This window comes from Mobula hypostoma, chromosome 28 (assembly GCF_963921235.1).
Source record: "Mobula hypostoma chromosome 28, sMobHyp1.1, whole genome shotgun sequence".
Taxonomy (NCBI): Eukaryota; Metazoa; Chordata; class Chondrichthyes; order Myliobatiformes; family Myliobatidae; genus Mobula; species Mobula hypostoma.
In genome coordinates this window covers 12,660,606-12,687,601 of record NC_086124.1, presented here as the reverse complement: position 1 = coordinate 12,687,601, position 26,996 = coordinate 12,660,606, and the positions used below count along the sequence as shown (strand labels likewise).

The 26,996-nt window shown below is 40.6% G+C and overlaps 1 protein-coding gene across 3 annotated transcripts; it reads left to right on the top strand.

Moving 5' to 3' along the window:
* Positions 1-631: 631 nt before the first annotated feature.
* Positions 632-26,996, top strand: stx12 (syntaxin 12). Of its 3 annotated transcripts, none has more exons than XM_063035487.1 (10): positions 632-716; positions 6,339-6,522; positions 9,482-9,551; positions 10,975-11,068; positions 12,938-13,075; positions 16,279-16,331; positions 16,952-17,057; positions 18,481-18,553; positions 21,797-21,879; positions 23,832-26,996. In XM_063035487.1, exons 2-10 carry the CDS (start codon positions 6,411-6,413, stop codon positions 23,925-23,927), a joined length of 825 nt encoding a protein of 274 aa, XP_062891557.1. In that variant the 5' UTR covers positions 632-716; positions 6,339-6,410; the 3' UTR covers positions 23,928-26,996. The 3 variants fall into 3 exon arrangements, with proteins under 3 accessions (XP_062891557.1, XP_062891559.1, XP_062891558.1); XM_063035489.1 differs by lacking the exon at positions 632-716 and adding an exon at positions 910-992; XM_063035488.1 differs by lacking the exon at positions 632-716 and adding an exon at positions 910-1,046.

The window sequence follows — 26,996 nt, the reverse complement described above, 5'->3', positions numbered from 1 at the left end:
ACTTAAGCATACCCAAGTGTAAGCTTAATTGAGCAGTCAACAAAAGATATGACCTCTGTCAGGCCCCAGCTACAAATGGCCACAAATACGTGTCTTATTCCCTTCGCTTTTACCGTGCCCCCACTCATGTGACTAGTTACCATAATAAACACGCAACACGGAATACAAGGCAGACAAGGATTGTATTCTTTTCAAGAAAGCTTTGTCCCAAAAAGTATTAAAGTTACTATCCCTAAGCATCAACTCTTAAAAAGGGGATAATTACACTCACTTGCCTCATCATTGAAATGTGCCTACAACCAATTACCTCACTTTAAGGACTCGTTATCTCATGCTTTCGTTATTTATTGCTATTTATTTATATTTGCATTTGCACAATTTGTTGTCTTCTGCACTTTGGCTGATGGTTCATTGATCCTGTTATTGTTACTATTCTACAGATCTGCTGAGGATGCTCGCAGGAAAAACCTCAAGGTTGTATCTGATGACATAAGTGGACTTTGACAACAAAACTTACTTTTAGTTTTGAAATGCCAACAGCAGGGAGCCACTATTGCTCCAGGCGACGACGTCTTGGCCCATGGACTGACAGGAATGAGGGTGACGTCATCGCGTAATAATGGGGCGGGGCCTCGTTGATTACGTAATTATCAGGTGACCCGGCGGGCCCTCGGTTGGAAGCGACAGCAGCTAGCTGTTGGAGGGAACTATCTCTGGTATGATTTTTTTTTCAAATAAAGCTGTTATCTTGGGAGGGTAATGTGAGGTGTGGTTTGTCGCCAGGTGCCGGGCGAGGGGGCTGTCGCCCTGCGGCGGTGGGCAGGTTCTGCTGTCGGGGGCGCTGTCACCCGTTCGCTGGAGAATGGAGCGGTGGTGGGGTGGGAGGCGCATGCGCAGTGTGGTCAAGGGCGCAGCGTTTCGCAGTTCCAGAGGGAAGGAGAAGCTGGCCCTTCGGCCGCGGTGTTTACATCCCCGACTGCCCTGTGGATGAGGTGACCATCCTACCGTGCTGCGCGGAAGAGCAGGAGCCCTCTTGGCTTCGACCGGTAAAATGGTGCAGGGCTGAACCAAGTCACGGCAAATTGAACACAACAAGTGAAGGAGAGGAAGTGCTGTAGACCAGAATTGGAACGGGAAAGAGTTTGAGCTGTAAAAGACCAGGATACAGGGCAAATTAGGCTGTGGCTTAAAAATGTTGAAAGGCCTTGAGAGAGTAAAGGTCTAATGACAGGATGTTTCCTGTGACGGGGGAGTCTAAGACCAGAGGACACAGCCTCAGAATAGAGGGATGTCCATTTAGAATGGAGATGAGGATTTTCTTTAGTCAGAGGGTGGTGAATCTATGGAATTTGGAGACAAACTCATTGGGTATATTTAAGGCAGAGGTTGATTGATTATTGATTCATCAGGGCAAGAAAGGATACAGGGAGCGGGCAGGCGATTGGAGCTAGGAGGGAAGTGGTTTAGGCTATGTGAAATGGAGAAGCAGACTCAATGGGCCATATGGCCTAATTCTGCTGTTATATGGTGTAAAATCTTTTAGAAATGAGACAGCAACTCACCCACCCACCAGGACAGGCAATGTCTTGTTGAGTTTCAGGCCAAGACCCTTCATTGGAAATGGGAAGAAAGAGGGCAGAAGCCAAAAGGTCTAATGACAGGATTCCACCCTCCATTGATGCTGCCTGACCTGCTGAGTTCCTGCAGCATCCTGCTCCAGATTTCCAGCATCTGCAAACTCTTGTGTCTATAAGTGAAACAAGGATTTTGAATTCAGTACATTGTTGATGAGAACTGAACAGTAGAGACCTTCAAGAGGGAGCTAACATTTAAATAGGAATATCAGCATACTTATTGATCTGTTGAAAGACCTATACTGTGGAGCTATTGAATGTCAAGCTCTTAGCTAGGTGCTTCTTAAAGAGCATGGCAAAGATGTATGGAATATAAGGGCATATAAAATATTAGTTGCATTAATCCAAGACTAAAATTGTAGTTTCTTACTGACATACTTTGTATCTTTAACAAACTTGTGCATTTTTCACACGTATGTGGTAGTTCGTCCCCACTTACTGGCAAGAGGCGGTATAGCAGTTAGATATTGTCATTTTTTTAATTGGCTAAGTATTAGCACATAGCCCATGTGCTATGATTTTGCAACCGTTGATTGGTTTATTCTTATCTAAGGAATTTATGTTAACTTGAATATAAAGGTGATAGATTTTTCAAAGGCACCATCTTTTCACTGAATCGCTTCAATCTTTGCTTTTCAACTCCTCACTTAGTTTCAAATTCTCTGTATCTTTGTTTAAGCTTTAGAATAAACGGCCATGAAGAATCAACAAATAAAAGTTTCTTGCCCATTCTTGAACTAAAAGAACCCAGGGATCGAAAATAACAGGAGATTTGACATGGATCAGATTATGGAATTCAGTGGCTTGCGTTCACACAAATGCATAATTTGCAATAGATATGAATTAATTTAAGGCACAACAGCACAACAGGAAAAATACTCCTACTGTGGAATTACACGAGGAATTAAACATAAAGTTAAGGCTCTCGAAAAGCTGATGGCATTGCTGGGGGGGGGGCGGGAAGAGACAGTAAGCCTGAGTACTAGTTGTTTCAGAGGTTTATCAAGAAATTAATAAAGAGTAAATAGTAAATGAAGGTAAACTAATGGTGAGCTATTGGTGCATTAATAAATAAACCAAGGTAGATCTTATAGAATGAATGGTGGGGCACTGAGTAGTGCGGTAGAACAAAGGGATCTGGGAATACAGGTGTATAATTCGTTGAAAGTAGTGTCACATGTAGATAAAGTCGTAAAGAAAACTTTTGGCACGTTGGCTTTCATGAATCAATATATTGAGTACAGGAGATGGGATGTTATTTTGAGGTTGTGTAAGAAGTTGGTGAGACCTAATTTGGTGTATCGTGCAGTTTTGGCCACCTACCCATAGGAAAGATGTAAATAAGATTGAAAGAGTGTAGAGAAAATTTACAGGAACATTGTTGAGACTGGCAGACCTCAGTTATGAGGAAAGATTGAATAGATTAGGGCTTTATTACTTCGAATGTGGAAGATTGAGAGGAAATTTGATGGAGGTGTACAAAATTATGAGGCGTATAGAGAGGGTAAATAGAAGCAGGCTTTTTCTACTGAGGTTGGGTGAGACTACAACAGGAGGTCGTGGGTTAAGGGTGAAAGGTGAAAAGATTAAGGGGAATTTAGAGGGTGGTGAGAGTGTGGAATGAGCTGCCAGCGCAAGTGGTGGATGTGATTTTGATTTCAATGTTTAAGTGAAGTTTGGATAGTTACATGGATGGTAGGGGTTTGGAGCGCTCTACAGCCGGTGCAGGTTGATGCGAATGAGCCATGATGATTTGGCACATATTAGATGGACTGAATGGCCTGTTTCTGTGCTGTACTTTTCAATGACTCTAAGGGATATATGCAGGTGCTTACCAGAAAAAGGGAATCTACAATAAGGAATAAGAATATGACAGAGCAACTAATCAAATACTGTTCATGAAGGAAGACAAAAAAAAAATCCCCGGAAATACTGGCCATGCAAATGCAGTTGAGATCATAAGTATTACTTAAAGAAGTATTAGTAGAATGGGCTGATAAATCTCAAGGGCCTGATCTTTATCAAGAGTTTTGAAAGGGATGTCTCTGGATATAATGGATATTCTGGTTGTAATCATCCGAAGTCCTGCAGATTTGAGGGCAACAAATATCTGTCCTTTTATTTAAAAAAAAATGAAAATGGCCTGACCTGTTGGCCTGACAGAGAAAATGCTATAGTCTGTAATGAAGGCTGTGAGATCTAGACATTTACAAAAATAATGATTTAATTAGTCAGCAGGGATTTATGAAGGGTTTGATTGACTAATCTGTCCTCTCTGAGAAATGGGCTGGTAGGAGAGATAAGTAGGCACCACTAGATATGGTACATTTGAATTTTTTTGGAAGGCTTTTGAGGGATTTCACAAAAAAAAGTTGATAAATGACATTCGAGCACATGGAATTGGAGGTCTTGCACTAGTGTGGATTGAGATGACAAACAGCATGATGAAAAGTCCAGCAGGTCAGGCAGCATCAGTGGGGAGAGGACCTTTGGTCAAAACCACATTGTTGGGTCAAATTAGTCCAACTAGCAGAGAAGGTAAGGGAAGGGCAATAGATGTGGGCGGGTGGGAAGGGGGAAGGAATTGTCTGTTATTTGGTAAAATAGCTATTAGACAGGTACTTAAGCACAACATGTGTTGTGCAGAATACTATGCTGTAATGTCTAGGTAATGTTGCCCAACAGACTAAAGTAGACAAATGAAAAAAGGGAAATGGCAGCAGAACAAAAAACACCCAGTCCTGATTTTTAAAACGGAAGGAAAGAACATTTTATCCAAAATTGGAGAATTCAATATTGAGTCCTGCAGTTCTATTGAAAACTTTAGTCTAAAACATCTTTACTTGTCTAGACCAAGGATGTCATTGCCAGATTAAGATCTATAGTTGGTGTAAACAGGAAAAGAGAAATCAGAATTGTGGTTGAGGCCGAAGATTTCCACTGTCTTATTTATAGACACAGATGGAATGATACTATGATTTACTAGCTCCCGATTGTTCCAGCTGACCTGAAGATAGGGCTAGAATCAGAATCAGGTTTATTATTATCGAATATGTCGTGAAATTTGTTAACTTAATGGCAGTAATACATGATAATATAGAAAGCAAATAAGTAAGTAAATCAATTATAGTGTGTATGTATATGTGTACAATAGATTAAAATAGTGCAAAAGCAAATAATATGTTTATTTTTTAAAAAGTGAGGTAGTGTTCATGGGATCGATGTCCATTTAGGAATCGGATGGCAAAGGGGAAGAAGCTGTTTCGGAATTGCTGAGTGTGTACCTTCAGGCTTCTGTACCTCCTTCTTGATGGTAACAATGACAAGAAGGCATGCCCTGGGTGATAGGGTCCTTAATAATGGATGCCATCTTTCTGAGGAACCGCTCTTGAGGTTGTCTTGGATACTATGGAGGCTAGAACCCAAGACTGAGCTGACTAATTTTAGAACTTTCTGTAGCGTCTTTCAGTCCCTTGCAGTAGTAGTCACCCCACCCCCATACCAGATGGTGATGCAGCCTGTCAGAATGTTCTCCACGGTACATCTGTAGAAGTTTCCAGTGTGTTAGGTGACAACCCCAATCTCTTCAAACTCTTTATGAAATATAGCCGCTGTCTTGCTGCCTTTATAGCTGCATTGCTATGTTGGGACCAGCTTGGAAATGCCTTGCTGAAAAATACCTTGATCTTTTTTTTACTAACAGAGTCCATTAGTTTAGCCAACTGGGATGGAACAGTGGACCAAATAACCACTTCATGTCTGATGAAATCTTGGATTCGATTATTATCTGAATGGTGGCCGATTAGGAAAAGGGGAGGTGCAACGAGACCTGGGTGTCATTATACACCAGTCATTGAAAGTGGGCATGCAGGTACAGCAGGCGGTGAAAAAGGCGAATGGTATTCTGGCATTTATAGCGAGAGGATTTGAGTACAGGAGCAGGGAGGTACTACTGCAGTTGTACAAGGCCTTGGTGAGACCACACCTGGAGTATTGTGTGCAGTTTTGGTCCCCTAATCTGAGGAAGGACATCCTTGCTATAGAGGGAGTACAAAGAAGGTTCACCAGATTGATTCCTGGGATGGCAGGACTTTCATATGAAGAAAAACTGGATGAACTGGGCTTGTACTCATTGGAATTTAGAAGATTGAGGGGGGATCTGATTGAAACGTATAAGATCCTAAAGGGATTGGACAGGCTAGATGCAGGAAGATTGTTCCCGATGTTGGGGAAGTCCAAAACGAGGGGCCACAGTTTGAGGATAGAGGGGAAGCCTTTTAGGACCGAGATTAGGAAAAACTTCTTCACACAGAGAGTGGTGAATCTGTGGAATTCTCTGCCACAGGAAACAGTTGAGGCCAATTCATTGGCTATATTTAAGAGGGAGTTAGATATGGCCCTTGTGGCTACGGGGTCAGGGGGTATGGAGGGAAGGCTGGGGTGGGGTTCTGAGTTGGATGATCAACCATGATCATAATAAATGGCGGTGCAGGCTCGAAGGGCCGAATGGCCTACTCCTGCACCTATTTTCTATGTTTCTATGATTTACCTGGTACTGTAATGCTTAAAAAAATATGCTTTATTAACTTGGTAGAGGGCAGAGGAAAAATATCTTTTGGTGTAACTTGAGAAAATTGCTTTGTATTAATTCTTGTCTTGCCAAATAGTTTAACTTTTATGTTTGCATGTTTCCTTTTTCTCCAGTTTTCTTATTGAAGGGAACACGGGATCGTGATCGCTTTTTGTGCTGGGTCATCGCCAACCCCTCACGCAACCATGTCTTACGGAAGAATTGAAGACAGCCGCTTTAGCTACCACTCACAGCCTCAGGACTTTAATACACTCATTCAAACATGCAGTACCAACATCCAGAAGATTACACAGAAAAGTAAGTACTTGGGTTTTCTACAACTCGGGGGAAAAAAAGTTGTACTGAAATCTTTAAACTTGGGGAATAGCTTTTTAGGCTGTGCTTATTTCACTTATTGACCAAGTTAGTTATTAATGAGAAGGTTGTTGCTATGAAAGGAAATGATGTTAACAGCAGCTTTGGTTTCCTTTAAAGTGGGTGAAGTAGTTTTTGTTGACTTTAAACTGTCTTAGACCTCAGTTATGTGTTCGTTGTGCAATGCAGATCCACGCACTAACTAAGAGCAGGCCACTTGTATCATCAATTGTTCGGCTAGTTTGACTGTGACCTCAACTGTATGTTCTCATCAGAATTCATGGCACCTGTAGCTGCATGGGTTTCCTCCTAGTGCTCCCATTTCCTCCCACATTCCAAAGGCATGCAGTTAGGATGAGGGAGTTGTGAGCATGCTACGTTGCTGCCTGAAGCATGGTGACACTTGCACAATCCTCAGTGACACAAACAATGCATGTCACTAAATGTGACAATAAAGCTCATCTTTATCAATTTCCTTCAGAATCTTCTTGCGCCAGAGATTACCACGTGTAAGCTGCCAGCCCACTCAAACCAGCCCTGCTATTAAGATGATAATAACTGAGACGTACATTTGTAGAATGGTGTAATAAATTTTCCAGTGAACCTGGTCTGGTAAAGAAGGGATTCTAGGTCATTTGGAATTTTGAATAGTCGGATGGCTTTACAGTATGTGTTTTGAAAATATTGGAAGTTCAAAGTAAATTTTATTATCAGAGTACGTATATGTCACTCTATGCAACCCTGAGATTCATTTTCCTGCGGGCATACTCAGCAAATCTATAGAATAGTAACTGTAAACAGGATCAATGAAAGATCAACCAGAGTGCAGAAGACAACAAACTGTGCAAATGCAAATATAAATAAGTAGCAATAAGTAATGAGAGCATGAGATAGAGTCCTTAAAGTGAGATCACTGGTTGTGGGAACACCTCAATGGACGTGCAAGTGAGTGTAGTTGTCTCCTTTGTTCAAGAGCTTGATGGTTGAGGGGTAGTAACTGCTCTTGAACCTGGTGGTGCAAGTCCTGAAGCTCTTGTACCTTCTACCTGATGGCAGCAACAAGAAGAGAGCATGGCCTGGGTGGTAGAGATCTTTGATGGATGCTGCTTTCCTATGACAGCATTTCATGTAGATGTGCTCAGTGGTTGGGAGGGCTTACCTGCAATGTGCTGGGCCAAATTCACTAGTTTGTATAGGATTCTCTGTTCAAAGGCATTGGTGCTGCCATACCAGATTGTGATGCAGCCAGCCAATACACTCTCCATTACACATTTATACAAGTTTGTCCAAGTTTTAGATGTCATGCTGAATCTCTGCAGACTCCTAAGGAAGTTTAGGCAGTGCTGTTCTTTCTTCACAATTGTACGTGCATTCTAGGTTCAGGGGAGATCCTCTGAAATGGCAACACCCAGGAATTTAATGTTGCTGACCCTCTCCACCTCTGATCCTCCGACAATTCTAAGGCTCTACTTCAACTGCCTTGTGCAGAAGAGTTCTCAGGACTTATGTTCCTCAAATTTTGCCTCCTATCTTAAATTGGCAACCCCTCAGAGATTCCTTCCACTTCCCACATCCGAATTGATCGATCGCTTAACCTATATTGATATTCCACATCAACAACTTCACAAAAAATATAGTTTGACAGTGAATGACAGTATGTCATATAGTTGACTTTGAATTATAGCAAGCCTTAATTATAATTGAATCACGAGCAAGAGAAAATCTGCAGATGCTGGAAATCCAAGCAACACGCAGTCCTGCCGAAGGCTCTCGGCCGGAAAAGACTCTACTCTTTTCCATAGATGCTGCCTGGCTGCTGAGTTCCTCCAGCATTTTGTGTGTTAATTATTACTGATATGTTTTTTTTTTAAAACTACAGATGATTCGTTGAATCTAGTTTCCCCATCACAGCTCCTATTTCCCTAGAAAATTGTAATTTGATTTGCTCAGATTTAAGCCCTCAGTTTTGGACTTAGCAAATTTGAAGTAGAATTTAATAGCTAAATCCATTAGGATCACTCATCTCCAGATATTGTTTTCTGACAATCAATTTTGTCTCTTTGTATGACAAATCGAAAGTTGGTTTTGTACCGTACTGATTGATCCAAACCGCCAAGTATTCCATGAAATCTTACTGCAAGTTAGGTTCCATCCATTCACATATAGGATAAAGTCGCAACTCTAAATTTAACTATTCAAGTCTTCCTACTACTGTAACTCCCATGGCATCACCCATTTTTGTTCTTGACTTTTTCCCTAGGCCTGCCAAAACTAATTACAAATCTTGATTTATTCTTTTACCAACCTAAGATCTTTCTTTCTCTATACCATTCTTTATCAGGGCACCCCAAGCCCATCCACATTTTCAATTTCCAATTTAGTAAAGTCTCTTCTAGAAGTTAAATAATATTTAGTTCCCAATCTTGAGCAGGTCTGCAGCCTTGTTGTCCTCATAGTGATTTACATCTGAAACGATATGCAGCACAGGAATGGACCATTGAATTCAATCATTCCATGTGAGTTCTAGTGCAGGAGTTCTCAGCCTGGGATTCATGAATGCTGTTGGTATTGGTCCATGGTGTTAAAAAATGCTCGAGTAAATCTTCTCTCATTCTTCCTCATCATGAGATTATACTGTTTTCATTTGCTTATTTCAACTTCAAAACTTAGCTGATTTCTTGGGAGTGGGGAGCGGGGAAGTTAAATTTAACATTGAACAGAATGCTACATGGCATTCTGAGAAAGATACTAAAGATCATTTTATAAAGAGCATTTTTTTTGCCAGTTAACTGGATATTTTTTTATTTTCCCCCGTTTGAGCTAAGTGTTTAAATATACATGCACTGATCAGCCATCTTCATGTCCTAGGAATTTGCTGCAATTCATTATTTATTATTAACAGCTGCACAGATTAATACATTGGTGCAACAACTGGGAACACAACAAGATACAAGTGAACTTCAGGACAGACTGTAAGTATGTCTGTGAGAGATAGAGATTGTATATCATACTATAAATAGGCCATGTTTTGCGATGCAGGTTAGAACTTGTACAGTTAAGTACATTTCATAATGCATTTTAGCTGAGTATAGCCATATTGGTAATGTGTCAATTGCAGATTAGACATTATATTTACACACACCCATTGCGCCTGGCGTTTAGGGCAGTGATGAAGGCCCTCCATCTCTGCATAGAAGGATTCTTCATTGCTGTTTCCATCACAATTGGTTTTTGACCAGTTAGAGTTGTTGGCCTTGAGCTGAATCCCTGAACCTAGAAGACCTGTGGACCACACTTATCTGGCTTCTACCCCTTGACCTGTTTGGCATGGGCGACCCTACCAAAGCACAAGGCCCTGACTCCTGCCAATGTAGCTCTCCGGGTCACTGAGGCACGCAAGTCTCCAAACCCTATGACAAGGGGTTGTGGTCCTCTTGGAGGAGACATTATATTCTGGATCTTTAATTCAGAACAAATAGTTATCCTATGGAACCAGTAACTGGAATAATTTAAATATTCATTTATTGAGCCACTGGGTTTGGGTCTTAAAATGACAAAATTAATTATTTGCTTGGATGCTGTCCAAGTTGCATGCCATCTTGGACAATGTCTCCCATCCACTACATAATGTACTGGTTGGGCACAGGAGTACATTCAGCCAGAGACTCATTCTGCCGAGATGCAACACTGAGTGTCATAGGAAGTCATTCCTGCCTGTGGCCATCAAACTTTACAACTCCTCCCTTGGAGGGTCAGACACCCTGAGCCAATAGGCTGGTCCTGGACTTATTTCCTGGCATAATTTACATAGAACTATTTAATTATTTATGGTGCAACTGTAACGAGAACCAATTTCCCTTGGGATCAATAAAGTATGACTAGTTCAATATGTCCATAGCTGGAAATCTGGTTATTCCTTTATTTGGCAGTACAGCTAGTTAATCTAGTTAACAAATAGTTGTTGCTACTTACCTTTGAATGGTAAATTGACAAACTTTTTAATACTCTTTTGGATGGTACATTTGAGGCTTTGCCTGCAGTGTGTGAAACATTATTAGCCTTGGTTGAAGTCACCATTACCTAGAAGAAGGAAAATCAAAATGGGTATAATAGAGGTAGGGGATTTATAAAATAATAATATAAAATAATTAAGGTTTAAGGGATGATTGTTGGTAAAGAAAAGGTGATGTGTTCTGTGATTTCTTTTTCATTTAGTTAATCTCTTGTATAGAGCTGTCAATGTTGTGAAACTGTTTTGAGCAATCGTCATTATTAATTTATTGCACATCAGTGATGGATCCCAATTTTAGAAATGGAAGGTAATTCCTCAAAAAATGGCCAAACCTGAAAACTGCTTGTATCCTCTTGAGTAAACTGTTTAATCCATCTTTGCAGGCAGCATCTGCAACACTACACAAACCAGTTAGCAAAGGAAACCAATAATCACCTGAAGGAGCTTGGATCCCTACCTTTAACATATACTGAGCAGGTGAGTGTTTTACAGAAGAAGGACCACCTCTCTGGGACCTGAGTTGTAATCTTGGTTTGTCTAAGCTTTGCTCTATAACATAACCTGATCAATATCTTTATACAGTTCCCAAGCTTAACTGTTTGTCACCTAGGCCAAGCATATATATACATGGGATTGGGAAGTCATATTGAGTCTGTAATTAAACAAGACTTGTGGTTCACTTCAAGAACTTTTTAGCAGAAGCTTACTATTGTGTATGAACGTGCATTGTCTTCACTTTTAAACGTTCTAAATGTTGTATAAAATAGCACTTTACATTGTGTTAGTCTTTTAAGATCTTATTCCCTATTCATGAGTCAATTCAGTGCAGTGAGAGACAGGTGGGCCTGTCAAACTTCTCATTGAATGTGTGTATGTAAAACTCCCAGTTCCCTGCAGAGAATTATTTTGAATTTATGGCAGACAAACAGGTCACCTAGCTCAACTAATTTCTGGACCTTTTTTCTCCCCTCTTTCTGTAAAAGTCTTCTCCAGTTCTGTCAATCTGCTCCTAATGTTCAATTTGGGTTTCTATCATGTACACACTCCTTTTCTGAAGGTGTTTAAACCACTTCTCCCAACCTCTCTGATTCCATATGGTAAGCACATTTCTCCTTCCCCTATTGGATTTTTTCATGACCACTTTGAATTTATGGTCCCTTGTTTTGGACTCTTCATATTTTCTCTCCAAGTAATTAATTATTTTAAAGACTCATGTGAGCACCCAAGTCGGGTATGGTGCAGAGAACATAGAAGAGTACAGCACAGGAACAGGCCCTTCAGCCCAGTGTTGTGCCGAGCCAGCTAAAAAGTAAATCAAAGGTGAATCTGTCCTGCCCACACAATGTCCATATCCCTCCATGTGCCTATCTAAACGTCTCTTAAAAGCCTCTAACGTATTTGCCTCCCCCACCATAACCAGGCGTCCACCACTTTTTTTTAAGTACAAAAAAACACTTACCTCTCACATCCTCTTTGAATCTACCCCTCTCTCACGTTCGATGCGTGCCCTCCTGGTATTAGACGTTTCTACCCTACGGGAAAAAGATACTCCCTGTCTACTCTTTGCCTCTCATGATTTTGTAAACCTCAACTCAAGACTAATCATTTGGTTATTGATCATATCAGTGTTTTACGTAAATGCCAGCTCAGGTATTATGGATGAGCCTAAAGGCAGGGTTTGCCATGGAAGTAACTGGTGGAAGGGGAGAAGCATTCGCTAAATCAATTGCGGCATGTAGATTATCCATTAAACAAACCCAGTTTAAGTCAAAGGTACAGCACTGTGTAGCTTAAGAGTTCAATACAACAAGCTAGATTGTGCTGATGGGCTAACTAGCTGATCCATACAGAGTCTGGGAATTGTTCTATCAACTAGTGAACTGGGAATCAGACACACTTCATAGATGTCTGCCATAGGTGACACATTTAAATTGCCACATTCATTTGAATGGGGTTGACAGCTTGAATGGAAAGATAACTAACTTAATTTTAGGTATATCCTTTATTTATATAGCTTTTTCTATTTGTCTTTGATCATTGAAATTTGGAATTAAGGTGGTGACAAGGCCTGTGTCTGTGCTACCTGTGATGTGGTCATTGCTCAGGACTGCTCTATCTTGGCAGTGAGAATTCTGTTGAGCTGTATGACTGCAGGCCATGCCAAAACTGATCTCGTCTCAGATTTCAAGTATTGTTTTGCTATCTAGAGAAACAATTCCCTTTGAAATAGTTGTAGGGGAAAAAAATACTTCAAATGTTTAATTTGGTGTTGTGTTGAGGCATTGTCTTGGCCTAAAATGTTTTGCAACTTGAAAATCTCAAGCAGTTTTTCTTTCCCGATTTCAGCGTCAGCAGAGAATACAGAAGGAGCGTCTCATGAACGAATTTTCTGCAGCCTTGAACAACTTTCAAGCAGCGCAGCGAAAAGCTGCAGAAAAAGAGAAAGAATCTGTAGCAAGGGCAAGAGCAGCGTCACGCCTCTCAGTAAGTGAAAATAGGTCACTGTCTATTATAAAGCCATAGTGCTTGTGTTACCATACCTGCAATACAGGGCATGGCTGTGGTACAGCAGTTCCCCTGACCTTAAATCTGTCCTGAGGACCGGAAAGCTACCAGATTGTTGCAAAAAGCCATTTACTTCACAAATGTTCTTAAAGACAGAAGTCTGGTGTTTGTAATTCCCAGATTTTTTTTTTGAAGTAAACGAAAGTAATTAACAATGGCATACTCTGCTCTTATAGAGTGACCCTGAATAATTTGCATATCTGTTAGGCTTTTGATTTGAAATATTTGGAGGTGGTTTGCAATACAATTTGTAACAGTTTGGCATGAAACCACAAAGCTACAGGGTGGTATTGAAACAAACATGGGGGGGCTCGGCCACAAATGGAGCAGTGGAAAAAAAATCAGGAGCACTAAATGCAAATAGGCCATGTCTCATATATAATGATACAGATGCTTCAATATTGTATTTTAAACCTAACTTAAAAAGTTGCAATGTTTAAAAAAATACTATGCAAATGTTGAAGACAGTTATAATTTCAACAAAAGTGAAGTTTTTTTGACAGAAGTGGAATGCTATTTAATTTTAAATACTTGATTTCATTAGTGCCTCGTTAAGAATTCCTGCAAATTTACTTTGAGACTCAGTTTCAAGTCTCAAATTTACTTTGAGATTCAGAATCAATAACTATTGGTTCTATTACGGCTATTGAATTTATTGAGTATGCCCACAAGAAAATGAATCTCAGTGTTGTATATGGTGACATATATGAACTTTGATAATAACATTGAACTTTTTAAATATTTGATTTCATCAGTTTTACTTTGGGACTTGGATGGTGGTGATTCTTATGCTGTAGATTGAAAGGGATCAATGATAGTTTACTTTTTTTCTCCTTTTTCCCATTGTTCCTCCCACTTTTGCATATTTTGAATCTTGGTAGTGTACTATGGCATAAGCCAGTGGAGCCTTTTGTGCACAACTTAATTGACAAACTATCTAAAAACAACTATTTTCCTGGGAGACTCTGAGAAAGCAGTGTACCATAATAAGTGAATTGATTTGCACATGTTATTACTTGGGTGGCCTGTCATTTATCAGTAACCCAATTCGTGGTGTTTAATTGCTTTTGAAGGTCATTAGTGAGTAATTTCATGGCTTGATAAGTGTTTGCAGGAATTCTAATATTTTAATATATGCAGTAATTTAGATTGTATACTTAGAGTTGTATACTGTGATAAATAAGTGACTTGACAAAATTATAAAGTATTTAAAAGTATTTGAATTCTTAAACTGATATCCATGGAGACAGTAACTTGGGTATATGTATCACGGACCCATCATCAGAATTGGGAAAGTGGAGAGACAGGATGATAGTGCACTAATCAAAGATGTCAGGACAATGGAGGTGCTCCACAAAGGTTTCTTAAACCACATTTGGTTTCTACATTGCAGAAGAGTCCACACAGAGTACCAAATGCAGGATACTAAACTGAGAGAAATGCAAGTGGATTGGTACTTCATGAAGTCAAGAAAATTCTGCAGATGCTGGAAATCCAAAGCAGCACACACAAAACGCTGGAGGAACTTGATAAGTCAGGCAATATCTATGGAAGTGAATAGATGGGTCTCACCCCAAAACGTCGACTACCTATTCATTTCCATAGATGCTACCTGACCTGAGTTCTTCTAGCATTTTACGTGTGTTAACTTGGATTGCTACTTCACCTGGAATGGTGGGAAAAGAATAAACAACAAAATGGAGGTTGTACCTCCCACAATTGCCTGCAAACCTTCCACCCAATTCCATTCAGTCCATGAGGATGACCCTGAGTAGTTAAACATCGCTATCCTGCTCTTACTCTGACGTCTGTCTTCATCTTCCAGTGATGTACAAAATAAGCAGCAGTTGCACGTGTGTTGTATCCCTCAGCATTCAATCAATTTAACAATTTCATTTGACCACCTGCTTTAAAAAAAACTCCACAGACATGGCTGTTCCTTTTTTCAATTATATCTTTCATTATCCCTTCTATTTCTAGCTGCTATTTTCTTCCAAATCAATTGTAACCCTGATAACTTTGGTCTAAGCCCTGTCACACACACTCTTCTCTCCACCTGAATCCCTGTCTGCAACTTAAAATATAGTATTTTTCTTTTCTAATTCTGATAAAAAGTCCTTAACATTGACTGTTTCCCTCCCTATGGATGATGCATTGTGTTTGGATTTCCATCATCTGTAGCTTTTTTAGTTTGCAAAGTTAATACTTATTCGATTATTTCCATTACTATGCAATTTACTGCAAGTTTGCTTACTGCCAATATTGAGGGAATATCTCAGAAAAAGAATTTCATGGTTTACATTGGATCCCTGCAAGCGGCTGCAGAGCTACATCTGCCCATTCACCTCCTCCCTCACCTCCATTTAGGGCCCCAAAACAGTATCCTGAGGATCCGCTGGGGTCGTCAATTGTGTTCGGTGCCTCCAATCCAACCTCCTACATTGGGTGAGACCAGTTGTAAAATGGAGGACTGCTTCATCAAGCACCTCTGCTTCATCCACCAAAAGCAGAATTTCTTAGTAGCCAAACATTTTAGTTCCTATTCCCCTTCCAGTTCCGACACGGCCGCCTCTCTTGCCACGATGAGGCTCCCCTCTGGGTGGAGGAGCAACACCTTGTATTCAGTCTGGATAGCCTCCAACCTGATGGTTTGAATACGGATTTCTTCTTCTGGTTAAAAGAAAAAATCTTTCCTCCTTCCCTGCTTCTTCTATTCCCCACTCTGGCCTCTTACCTCTTCTCACCTGGTTATCATCTCCACCTGGGTTCCCTCTTCCTTCCCTTTCTCCTATGATCCACTGTCCTCTCCTATCAGATTCCTTCCTCTTCGTCCCTCTACCTTTCCGGGCTTCACCTATCACCTTCTAGTTATCCTCCTTCCTCTCCCCCCACCTTTTTATCCTGGCATCTTCCCCCTTCCTTCTCGGTCCTGAAGAAGGGCCTCGGCCTAACATTTGAACTGTTTGTTCATTTTTATAGATGCTGCCTGGCCTGCCGAGTTCCTCCACCATTTTGTGTGTGTTGCTTTACATTGGATCTGTTCATATTTAGTCAAGTTCTAAGTGTAGGTTCATCCCATCATCTTGAAATTTAACTAAGATGGAAATGTTTTGTGTTTCCAGAGTGGCCTCAGTGATGATGAACATAAAGAAGAACAGCTTGTATCATTTGAAAGGTAAGAGCATGAACTTTTGATCAGAAAAGCTCTTTGCTATGATTCACTTGGGTAGGGCATCACACGTTTTCTTATCATCCTTGGTCTACGTGGATGAAGGGGAAATAGTATAAATTCAAAATTCTTAGCTATTAAAGAAAATTAATAGACAGAAATAAATGGGTGCAGTCTCTCAGCCATTGTAAAGATATGGCTGCAAAATGACCAGGGTGGGGCATTGATTATTTTAAGGATATTGAACTTTGAGAATAAATAAGCAAGGTGTTTATGTGGAGTCTGAATGACTGTATAACGTGAAATTTGTTTTGCAGCAGCAGTGCAATGCAAAGACAAAATAATTGTTCTTTAAGAGTTGACCCAAATGAGCAGCTACTCTGACTAACTGATGGCCCAATTAACTGGAATCCACAGTATTTTCATTGTATAATGATTCGTAAAGTCAGATGCTTGAATTGTGTAACAATTCTTAACTGTTGTAGAAGTCCTTTCTGCAAATCAACCAAATAGGATAAAGTATTGGGGATGTAATTTGGCTTCGTAGTTGATGTAACTTTGCAGATGTAAATTCTCCAGTGGAATTTCATTGTGTTGCAATATTGAAGGAATTTCACTTTTTTTAGTAACGAAGACTGGAACCGAATACAAGCTCAGTCTGAAGACGTGGCAGTAACGGAAGAAGACTTGCAACTGATTAAGGAACGAGAAACTGCAATCCGGCAGCTTGAGGTTCGTTTTTCATTTGTTTATCAGTTTCGGGTTCTTTTTAGAATAATACAGACTGGAGCAAGTTGTTAAACTCTGCTGATTAAGCTTATAGGAAAGACATTTCTGTTAGGGAGCCCGGTCTGCTCACCTCAAAGCTCTTTGTAGCCAATGATGTGTCACCATGCTGCAACGTAGTTGTACTGCCCATTACACCGCTGGCACTTAGGACGGCAATGAAGGTCCTCCACCTCTGGCAGTGCTCAGGGCTTTGTTTATCATGTCAGTAGCTCGGTTTTCACTGCTGTCGGTCATGCAAGTCCCGGGTGGAGACTGGGGAATACCGTCACACTCATATGTAGAAGGATCCTTCATTGCTGTTTCCATAACAATTTTGTTTGACCGGTCAGGGTTGTTGGTCCTGAGCCAAACCCCCGAACCTGGAGGAACAGTAGACCACTCTTAGTCTGGCCTCTACCCTTTGACCCTACCAAGAGCTAAAGCATAAAGCCCTAACTCCAGCCAACATAGCTCTCCAAATCATTGAGACATACAAGCCTCCAAACTCAACAACAAGATTGTGGACTGCTTGGAAGATGTTGCAATATTAGGAATGTAAGTAAATGCCCAGAGGTAGAAATCAGAAGGTGATACTCTGAATATTCCTCCTCAATCTTTTGGACCCACTTGAGGAAATAGATGGGTCCTGGGTATAACTTCTCCAAAAGATGATGACTCCTACACTGCAGCACTCTCTCGGATCTGCTTATGTCTTTGAGCTTGCACCTGGGGGTTGGTGTGGGGAAGTTTGTCTAGGCACTCAATGCTCAACCTTGCTTACGCCTGAATCGATGCACTTCTACTCTTTAACTACGTAATAATCTGCAGATGCTGGGGTCAAAGCAACACTTACAACACGCTGGAGGAACTCAGCAGGTCGGGCAGCATCCGTGGAAATTTTCCTCCAGCGTGTTGTGAGTGACTCTTTAACTATGGATCTGAGGGGAAAGGTTTGGTCTACTGTGTTGCAATGCTATTGTATTTATTAATTCACTAGAATATAATTGAATTTCAGTCAGTTTGTTGTCGTATTTCATGTGATAGGTAGTACTATTACAGTGACCTGGATTCACTAATGCTCCTGTCTGTAAGGAGTTTGTACGTTTTCCCTGGGACCATGTGGGTTTCCTCCAGATGCTTCAGTTTCTTTCCAAAGATGTATGGATTAGTGGAGTAATGGATCACATGGGTGTAATTGGGCACCATGGGTCAGAAAGGCCTGTTACTGTACTGAATCTCTAAATAAAATAAAGAAATCTGAAGATACTGGAAATTGCTTCTGTAGGGTGAACTGAAATCACAATTAGAATTTAACCATCTGATTTCTGTGAGTTGCACAGATTTTCCGATTTCTTAACCAGCTCTTTCAAACTCTCCTGTTACCCAGGCCAACATCTTAGATGTCAACCAGATTTTCAAAGACTTGGCAATAATGATCCACGATCAAGGAGATATGATTGGCAAGTGCTTCCTTTCATTAATTTTTTTGAATAGTTTTGTTCAACATTTGTGATCCTCCAGTTGAGTTGTTAACGTTGGAAAATGGAAATCTGCTATAACAGTGCCACAGGGGTCCTTGGTCAGTTACAGCACTAGTAGCTGCCGTGTGAAAATGATTTTACTCCACATTGCAATTTGTCTCAAACTTGATAAAAGCTTCATTTGTGCACAGGTGAATGAATGACTTGACATTTTCTGTATAGGGTATTTGACTAATTGAGTTCAAGTTCGATCACACAGCACTAGATATTAAGAACATCATTTACTGCAGGTCTACCTCATCTGTGAGCTCCTCGATAGCGATGGAGCTGGACCTGATTTCACTTTTACAAACCCTTTTGATGATTCTATGTTTGGCTGATACTCAGTTCCATTTCTCACTCCTCAGAAAGTAAGGTACCCTATGCCTGCTCGCATCAAGACCCAGTCATGGGCTGTTAAGTGGGAATGGCCCATCCAGTCTGTATTGAACGACTTAAAACTGCCTACTCCCATTGACCTGCACTGGGGCCGTAGCCCTCCATACTCCTACCTTCTACAGTGGCATGCAAAAGTTTGGGCACCCCTGGTCAAAATTTTTGTTACTGTGAATAGCTAAGCGAGTAAAAGATGAACTGATTTCCAAAAGGCATAAAGTTAAAGATGACATATTTCTTTAATATTTTAAGCTAGAAAACTTCTTTATTTCCATCTTTTACAGTTTCAAAATAACAAAAAAGGAAAAGGGCCCGAAACAAAAGTTTGGGCACTCTGCATGGCAATACTTAGTAACACCCCCTTTGGCAAGTATCACAGCTTGTAAACGCTTTTTGTAGCCAGCTAAGAGTCTTTCAATTCTTGTTTTGGGGATTTTCGCTCGTTCTTCCTTGCAAGAGCCTTCTAGTTCTGTGAGATTCTTAGGCCATCTTGCATGCACTGCTCTTTTGAGGTCTATCCACAGATTCTCGATGATGTTTAGGTCAGGGGACAGTGAGGGCCATGGGAAAACCTTCAGCTTGCGCCTCTAGAGGTAGTCCATTGTGCACTTTGAGGTGTGTTTAGGATCATTATCCTGTTGTAGAAGCCATCCTCTTTTCATCTTTGGCTTTTTTACAGACGGTGTGATGTTTGCTTCCAGAATTTGCTGGTATTTAATTGAATTCATTCTTCCCTCTACCAGTAAATGGTCCCTGTGCCCCTGGCTGCAACACAAGCCCAAAGCATGATCGATCCACCCCTGTGCTTAACAGTTGGAGAGGTGTTCTTTTCATGAAATTCTGCACCCTTTTTTCTCCGAACATACCTTCGCTCATTGCGGCCAAAAGGTTCTATTTTAACTTCATCAGTCCCCAGGACTTGTTTCCAAAATGCATCAGGCTTGTTTAGATGTTCCTGTGAACTTTTTGAATAGGCTGAAGGTTTTGCCATGGCCTTCACTGTCCCCCGACCTAAACATCATCGAAAATCTGTGGATAGACCTCAAAAGAGCAGTGCATGCAAGATGGCCCAAGAATCTCACAGAACTAGAAACCTTTTGCAAGGAAGAATAAGCGAAAATTCCCCAGACAAGAATTGAAAGACTCTTGGCTGGCTACAAAAAGCGTTTACAAGCTGTGATACTTGCCAAAGGGGGTGTTACTAGGTACTGCCATGCAGGGTGCCCAAACTTTCGTTTCAGGCCCTTTTCCTTTTTTGTTATTTTGAAACTGTAAAAGATGGAAATAAAGAAGTTTTCTAGCTTAAAATATTAAAGAAATATGTCATCTTTAACTTTATGCCTTTTGGAAATCAGTTCATCTTTTACTCACTTAGCTAATCACAGTAACAGAAATTTTGACTGGGGTGCCCAAGCTTTTGCTTGCCACTGTATGTACCTATCCAAACTTCTTTTAAGTGCTTAAATCGAGCTTGTATACATCACGTGCACTGGCAACTTGTCTCACACTCTCACAACTCTCTGAATGAAGAAGTTTCCCCTCATGTTCCCTTTAAACTTTTCACCTTTCACCCTTAACCCATGACCTCTGGTTGTAGTCCCACCCAACCTCAGTAGAAAAAGCCTGTTTGCATTTACCCTACCTATATCCCTCGTATTTCTTTCGAGTCTCCCCTCAATCTTCTATGTTTTAAAGAATGAAGTCCTAACCTATTCAATCTTTCCTTATAACTCAGGTCCTCCAGACCCAGCAACATCCTTGTAAATGTTCTCCGTATTCTTACAACCTTATTTACGTCTTACCTTTAGGAAGGTGACCAAAATACTTCAGCTGTAGCCTTACCGATATTTTATTGAGGGGTGAAGACTTTTATACCCTCTGCATCAACAGTGAGAGCTGAATTCACCACACCGTCTACTTGGAGCAAAGAAATAAGCTGCTGGTAGAATTCAAGTTGAGCAGCATCCGTAAGGCAGAGGAAGGAAATGTCAACATTTCAGCTCAAGTCCCTACATCTCCCCTCCTACATGCCACACCACAGATATTGCTTAACTTGTTGAGTTCCTCCAGCTGTTTTTGCTCTAGATTCCAGAATCTGCAGTCTCTTTGGTCTTGCCCTTTCTTCCTAAGTTGCCACTTTCAGAGTTATTTGGACTTGTCCATTAAGGTCCCTTTGTTCTTCATTACTCCCTATGGTCCTACCATGTATGGTATATGATTTACAAGATCCAGCCCAACACCCCAAATTGCATCCCATCACATAATGCATTCTTCTGCGGGTGACTCCAAGATGTAAGTGTAATGGAATGTTCTCGACTTACCCTGAATAAGTGTTGTTTTCAGAGGATTTGGGGAAACTCTATGCCATCTGGGACAAAGCAGTTTGCTTTGATTGGCACCTCATCACAGGCCCTCATTATTTGTTCCTTGCACCATTGCCTGTGGTGTGTATTGTCTATGAAATGCACTGCCAATACTCAGCTGGGCATCTCCCAAACTTCCATCCTCTACCACCAGGGCAAAGGTGGTTACATGGGAGAATATCACATGGTGGGATCAAGAACGTGAGTTACCACCTTCTGAATGGGTAGCAATTAATTGCCAGTGACGCCAGATGCTAAAGAGAATGAATCTATATTAAAAACCCTCTATTGCTTTACTACCAATTAAATATGTTTGAATTTGTAATTATTTTATTATTGGGTTCCTAGGCCTGTTATTGTAGATATTGGTTTTCCTTTTTCCATTTGGACTCTGCTGAAAGTTTTTCTGTTTTGATTCCTGCAGATAGCATAGAAGCAAATGTGGAAAGTGCTGAAGTACATGTTGAGCAGGGGACTCACCAATTGCAAAGAGCAGCGTATTATCAGGTTTGATTGTGCTGTTCTTATTATCAAATTTTAAAATTATTGACATTTCTCAATAATTGACTGGCTCAGCAAGTTGTAGATTGACTCCTTGTCCCTGATTCTTGAACTAGAATAATAATTTTGGCCTATCACCATCAGATTCCTTAAATTTTAACACAGACATCAAACTGCCTTTGCTACATCGGAATTGTACACAGGCAAACCCCAAAGACCTGTGGTGCAGGATGGTTTCATTTAAAAAAAAATTGGCCTGTAATGCAAAGCCCAGTCACCTGTGCTACTATTACGTCAACTCAGGCCCAGGGGGCCGGCGTCGGGCAGGTCACCTGTGAGTGGGTCAAAATATGCAAGTGGAGAAGAAAGTTTTCTCATATATTACCTGGGACCATATTTTATTCCGTATATCAATTTTTAAAGTAGTGATTTGTGAATTTCTTTTATCCAGAAAGCTGTAGCTCCAGAGGGTTGTCTGGACTATTACTTTTTTTCTTTGTATGCTTAGGTTTCAGATATTCCACTTGTAATATTTTTGAACTCCTGCATTGTCACTATTGGAATTGGCTTTTGTTGAACTTTGACCCACTTTCATTAGCAAGTCAAAACCTGATCTTTGTCTCGCATTTTCATCATCATACTTTTTCTTTAAAAAGAACTTCATTCTATTGAATACTTGATTCACCTCCACCTTCAACCTTGCTGAATGTGTCTTTTCTCTTGTGGCCTTAAGTCTCAGGTATGTGAAGAAATAATGTAGTTTACCTGTAGGCGATCAGTTAGTCCTTTTTGTGCTGCTTAAACAATTACTGAAGAAGTCTATATGAGGATGTAAAGCTAACACTAGTCCTGACCTGAACGCGAAACTTTGGATCAAATATGAGCAAAGTAGTTGGAGGCATTTGTGGAAAAAGACAACGTGCTGCATGTGCGTTGCTATTGATCATAAACAGGATGCATTGTAAATCGAAGTCCATCATCTTGATCTAAATAGAGAGCCAGGCTAGCACGAAATGGCATGTCCTGAACCCAAATATTATAACAGAATGTATTAGCAAACCTGTCTTAAACCCAACATTTAGTCAGATTCCATCAGATCCATCTCAGATAGCCAGGCTCCAAGGAGCACTCAAATGCAGTAATAATTTTAACTGTTTGGCTCAAACAGGATCAAACTTTTTAACATAATTTACTGCAGGCTGTAACCTTAAATGGAAAAACTCTTCTGAATCCCATTAATGTTACACACACAAAATGCTAGAGGAACTCAGCAGGCCAGGCAGCATATATGGAAGTGAATAGATGGTCGATGTTTCAGGTGAAGACCCTTCTTCAGGACTGAGAAGGAAGGGGGAAGATGCCAGAATAAAAATGGTGGAGAGAAGGGAAGGAGGCTAGCTGGAAGGTGATAGGTGAGGCCAGGTGCATGGGAAAGGTCAGTGGCTATGGAATAGGGAATCTGATAGGAGAGGAGAGTGGACCATTTAATGTTATTTTCTTCCTTAATGTATTGACCCTCATTCGATTTTCAGTTTTATATGGCTTACTCCCTTATTATTTCCTACTTTCGTGGCATAATTTGATCCTTTTCCAAATGAGGTCAGCTCTATTATATATCTCTGTAGTTACAGGGATTCCCAACCTGGCGTCCACCAACTCCTTGTTTAATGGTATTTTTCCATGGCATAAAAAGGGGTTGGGAGCTCCTGCTTTAATATATCAATTTCTTTCAAAGGGCTGCCTTTCTGAGAAAAAGATAAGTTTTATTTGCATAATTGATTATGTCTTTGTATTTGAATGTACTGATTAAATATACTCTGCAGTGCGTTTATTCGATGTGGTATAAGAATGCTGGTTGAATGCACAACATGGGAAAATGCTCATTGTCTAATGATAAAGCCAGTGAGTTACTGAAATCTATGTAAAATTAATTTATTCTTTTCTTTTTGTATTTTCAGAAAAAATCCCGCAAGAAGATATTCATTCTGATTGTATTCCTCGCAATTGTTGCTGTCATTTTGGGCCTTATTATCTGGTGGGCAAGCAAAAAATGAACTTGCTTCCGAACGCTTGCTGCTTCTCTACACAAGAAACTGTACAGAAAACTGATGTCAGTGGGGAAAATCTTCTGTCTGTACTGTAACTTGGTGAATCACAGAGAATTTCATGGATTGTGACCAAGCGCCAAGAAATTGGTTATTTGTGAATATATGTAAAGCCAGTAAGATTTAGCCTTCTGTACGTGCACTGTAAATTATATGTAATCGTCTTGAGTTTTACCGGCATATTTTCATTCCTTTATCAAATAGATTTTCTAATAGCATGCAAATGGTTCAGAGTTTCAGTATCACCTGGCCAGCTTTTCCATCTGGGGGAGTCCCATGTGGCGATGATCCTGATCATTGCAATTCAAGAAACTTCACTGTTGTCCACCCAATCGACTGTCGTCGTGATTTGTTTAAACATAGTCCTAGATTTTCCTAAAGCAAAACAGCGTCAAACATTGATTTTTAGCAGTGGAATAGAACTCTTTTCAAATTCTGTCGTGGTGAAACTGCATAATGAGGTGGGTTTGGAGGCATATAATAGCAAACAGCAGTAATTCATAAATAAACACATGTCACTGTACCCAAATCACTACTTTCAGGTAGATACTACAATACCTTTTTTTCTTAGTTCATTAATGCAAACATTTTAAATCTTTCATGTGCTAACCTGTGGTGTTGATTTCCCAAAACTTTCATTTTTTGTTTCAGATTTCTTTTAGAAATTGGTATTCCAAGGTCAAAGTAAGGTTTAATTACTCAAAACCTGTGAAGCTGATCTGATCCCTGTACTAAGTGTCTGTTCTAGGACTTTTTTCTCTAGGAGTTCTGCATAAAGTACAATTTAATGCTGAAAGAGAATCACTAGAAAATATTATGACATTTCCAATTATTGGGATACAGCAATTACATTTTTGTATGTGGGAGTGATGAAACCAAATCTGCCCTGAAATTATTTTCCCACTTTAAAAAAAAGCCCGCAGTGTTTATATTACATGCTGGAACTAACTATATTTGTAATTGCTTGCCTCCAAGTCTTTTCCGTTCCCATTAGAATGTTGTAGTGCATTGAGTGATGGTCATCAGAGCCTCCTAAGGACTAGAAGTAGGGTGTGTGTGGTGGGTTAGATATTCCATGGTACCTGCACTACATTGATACTGTAAAACTTGGCCATGCAGTTTAGAGCCCTATGTGGATTCGAACTCCTCTCAGCATTCTCAGTGAGGTTTCTTCTGCTGCTAGCCAGACCTGAACAAAACGTTGCATGAGGTTTGTGGGAATGGGGCAATATTACACACAGAATATTAATTGCTCTGCATTTTTATTAGGTGAAAGATGAGTGAAGAAGGTGGCGCATCTCTAGAAAATAAAGGAACATTTGAAAGTTCAGAGCTGTAGTTTTAGGTTTAATCTAATCATGCACAGTTCAGTGTTTTTAAAAAAAACAATATTCACAGTACTATGATTAGTGTGGATTTTGCTTTTTTCCCCCTCAATAAATTTCCACAGGATGTATTCTTAACATATTTTGTACCCATTGGTTTTGCAGAGCTGAGTAGGTAGCTGCTGGTCCTAGGCTTTAAAATCTCTGCTGTGTGGACATGCTCAGTATGAATTTGAATCTGTTTACTTAAAGCCATTCCATTCCCTGCATTGTACATTTTATCATATTATACTTGGGGGAAAAAAAGGCACTTTTGATTTTGACATTTTCTGAATAAATGTACCCTAATGTGATATTTTTTCCGTCAGCAATATATATAGGAGGCTTGAGAATAAAGATGCATTTATACCACAGATACTAGTCCTGTAGTATTGGGTTTGTGGATTCAAACTCTTCCCAGCATTCTTACTAATTTTTTTCTTCCTAATTTTTTTTCCTTCCTGTTCTCAGCCAAGTTTGCTTCTTTCCTTTGGCAGGTTCAAGAATCGAGATGATTTGGCAGTGATTTAGACCAATGTGGAGTAGTGGTCAGAGATTTCCATTTTGTCTGTTGCACACTTCATGTTAACAACCAGACTCCCACTGCTGCAGTCTGTCACATGAATGTGAAACAAGAAGTTAAACAAGGGTTCCAATGCAGCATCACCTGTTCTAAAATGACTGCAGAAACCTTGAATAGATGGCAGATATTTTAGGAACCAGGAGAGGATGAGAGTTGTAGAATCCTTGGAAGTTAGTCTCAAGGTTGTGGAATGAGTTCAAGAGTTGAGGTGAGCAAAGTTACCCACACTGGTTCAGCAGCTTGATGGTTAGAGGGATAATAACAGTTCCTGAACTGGGTGGTGTGGGACCTAAGGCTCCTGATGCCAACGGCAAGCAGAAAGCATGGCATGGATGGCCAGAGAAGATGGTGCCAGTGAACAACGCGACCGAGGGTGGCATCCTCCAGACCGTTCACAAAACTACTTTCACTTTTACATCTTTCTTTCAAACGTGGTTCTGCTACTGTTGGAGCCTATGATCTACATTTTGGTGGTGTGTGTTCTGGCCGACTGAGCGATCTAGTGCTTTGCTGTCTGGCGGAGGCTGCTCCATGATGCACGCGGCCTGGGGGCCAAGAAGCACTGAGACGGGGTGTGAGCCCGTGGTCGACTCCATTTCTCACCGATTAAAGCGTCGAGGAAGACTGAAGTCATTGAGGCGAGAGCGGATGGCGAGTAGGTGTTCAGCGGCGTCTCCCAGCCTCACCGGCTGCTGTCAGAGGAAAGTGTCTGTGTGACAGTCTCTCCCTCGATGGTGCTGGATCTTGGGCCAAATTTAATCGACGCGGTTTGTGGATTGGACTCTTACAGTTCACGTTATGATATATTTCTAGTTCATGGTTGCTATTTTGGGCGATTTTGATCAGGGCGGGCTGCAGATACTAAACAACGCATCACTAGATTGAACTAGAACTGAGCTGAACGGAATGTGCCTGGAATTGCAGTTTTGTTTGATGTTCTGTGTCTTTCGCTCGTTTTTATTGCTGTTTGCTGGATTTGTTTTTGTGTGGGGGTGAGGGGCAGTTGACGTTTCTCTGTTCCATGGGTTTCTTTGTTTATTGGCTGGCTGTGAGAAGACTGATCTCCGAGTT

Coding starts and splice junctions, on each gene's coding strand:
- stx12 (XM_063035487.1), top strand. CDS start 6,411: ATGTCTTACGGAAGAATTGAAGACAGCCGCTTTAGCTACCACTCACAG. Junction 11,069..12,937: donor CTTTAACATATACTGAGCAG/GTGAGTGTTTTA, acceptor TCCCGATTTCAG/CGTCAGCAGAGAATACAGAA. Junction 13,076..16,278: donor GAGCAGCGTCACGCCTCTCA/GTAAGTGAAAAT, acceptor TTGTGTTTCCAG/AGTGGCCTCAGTGATGATGA.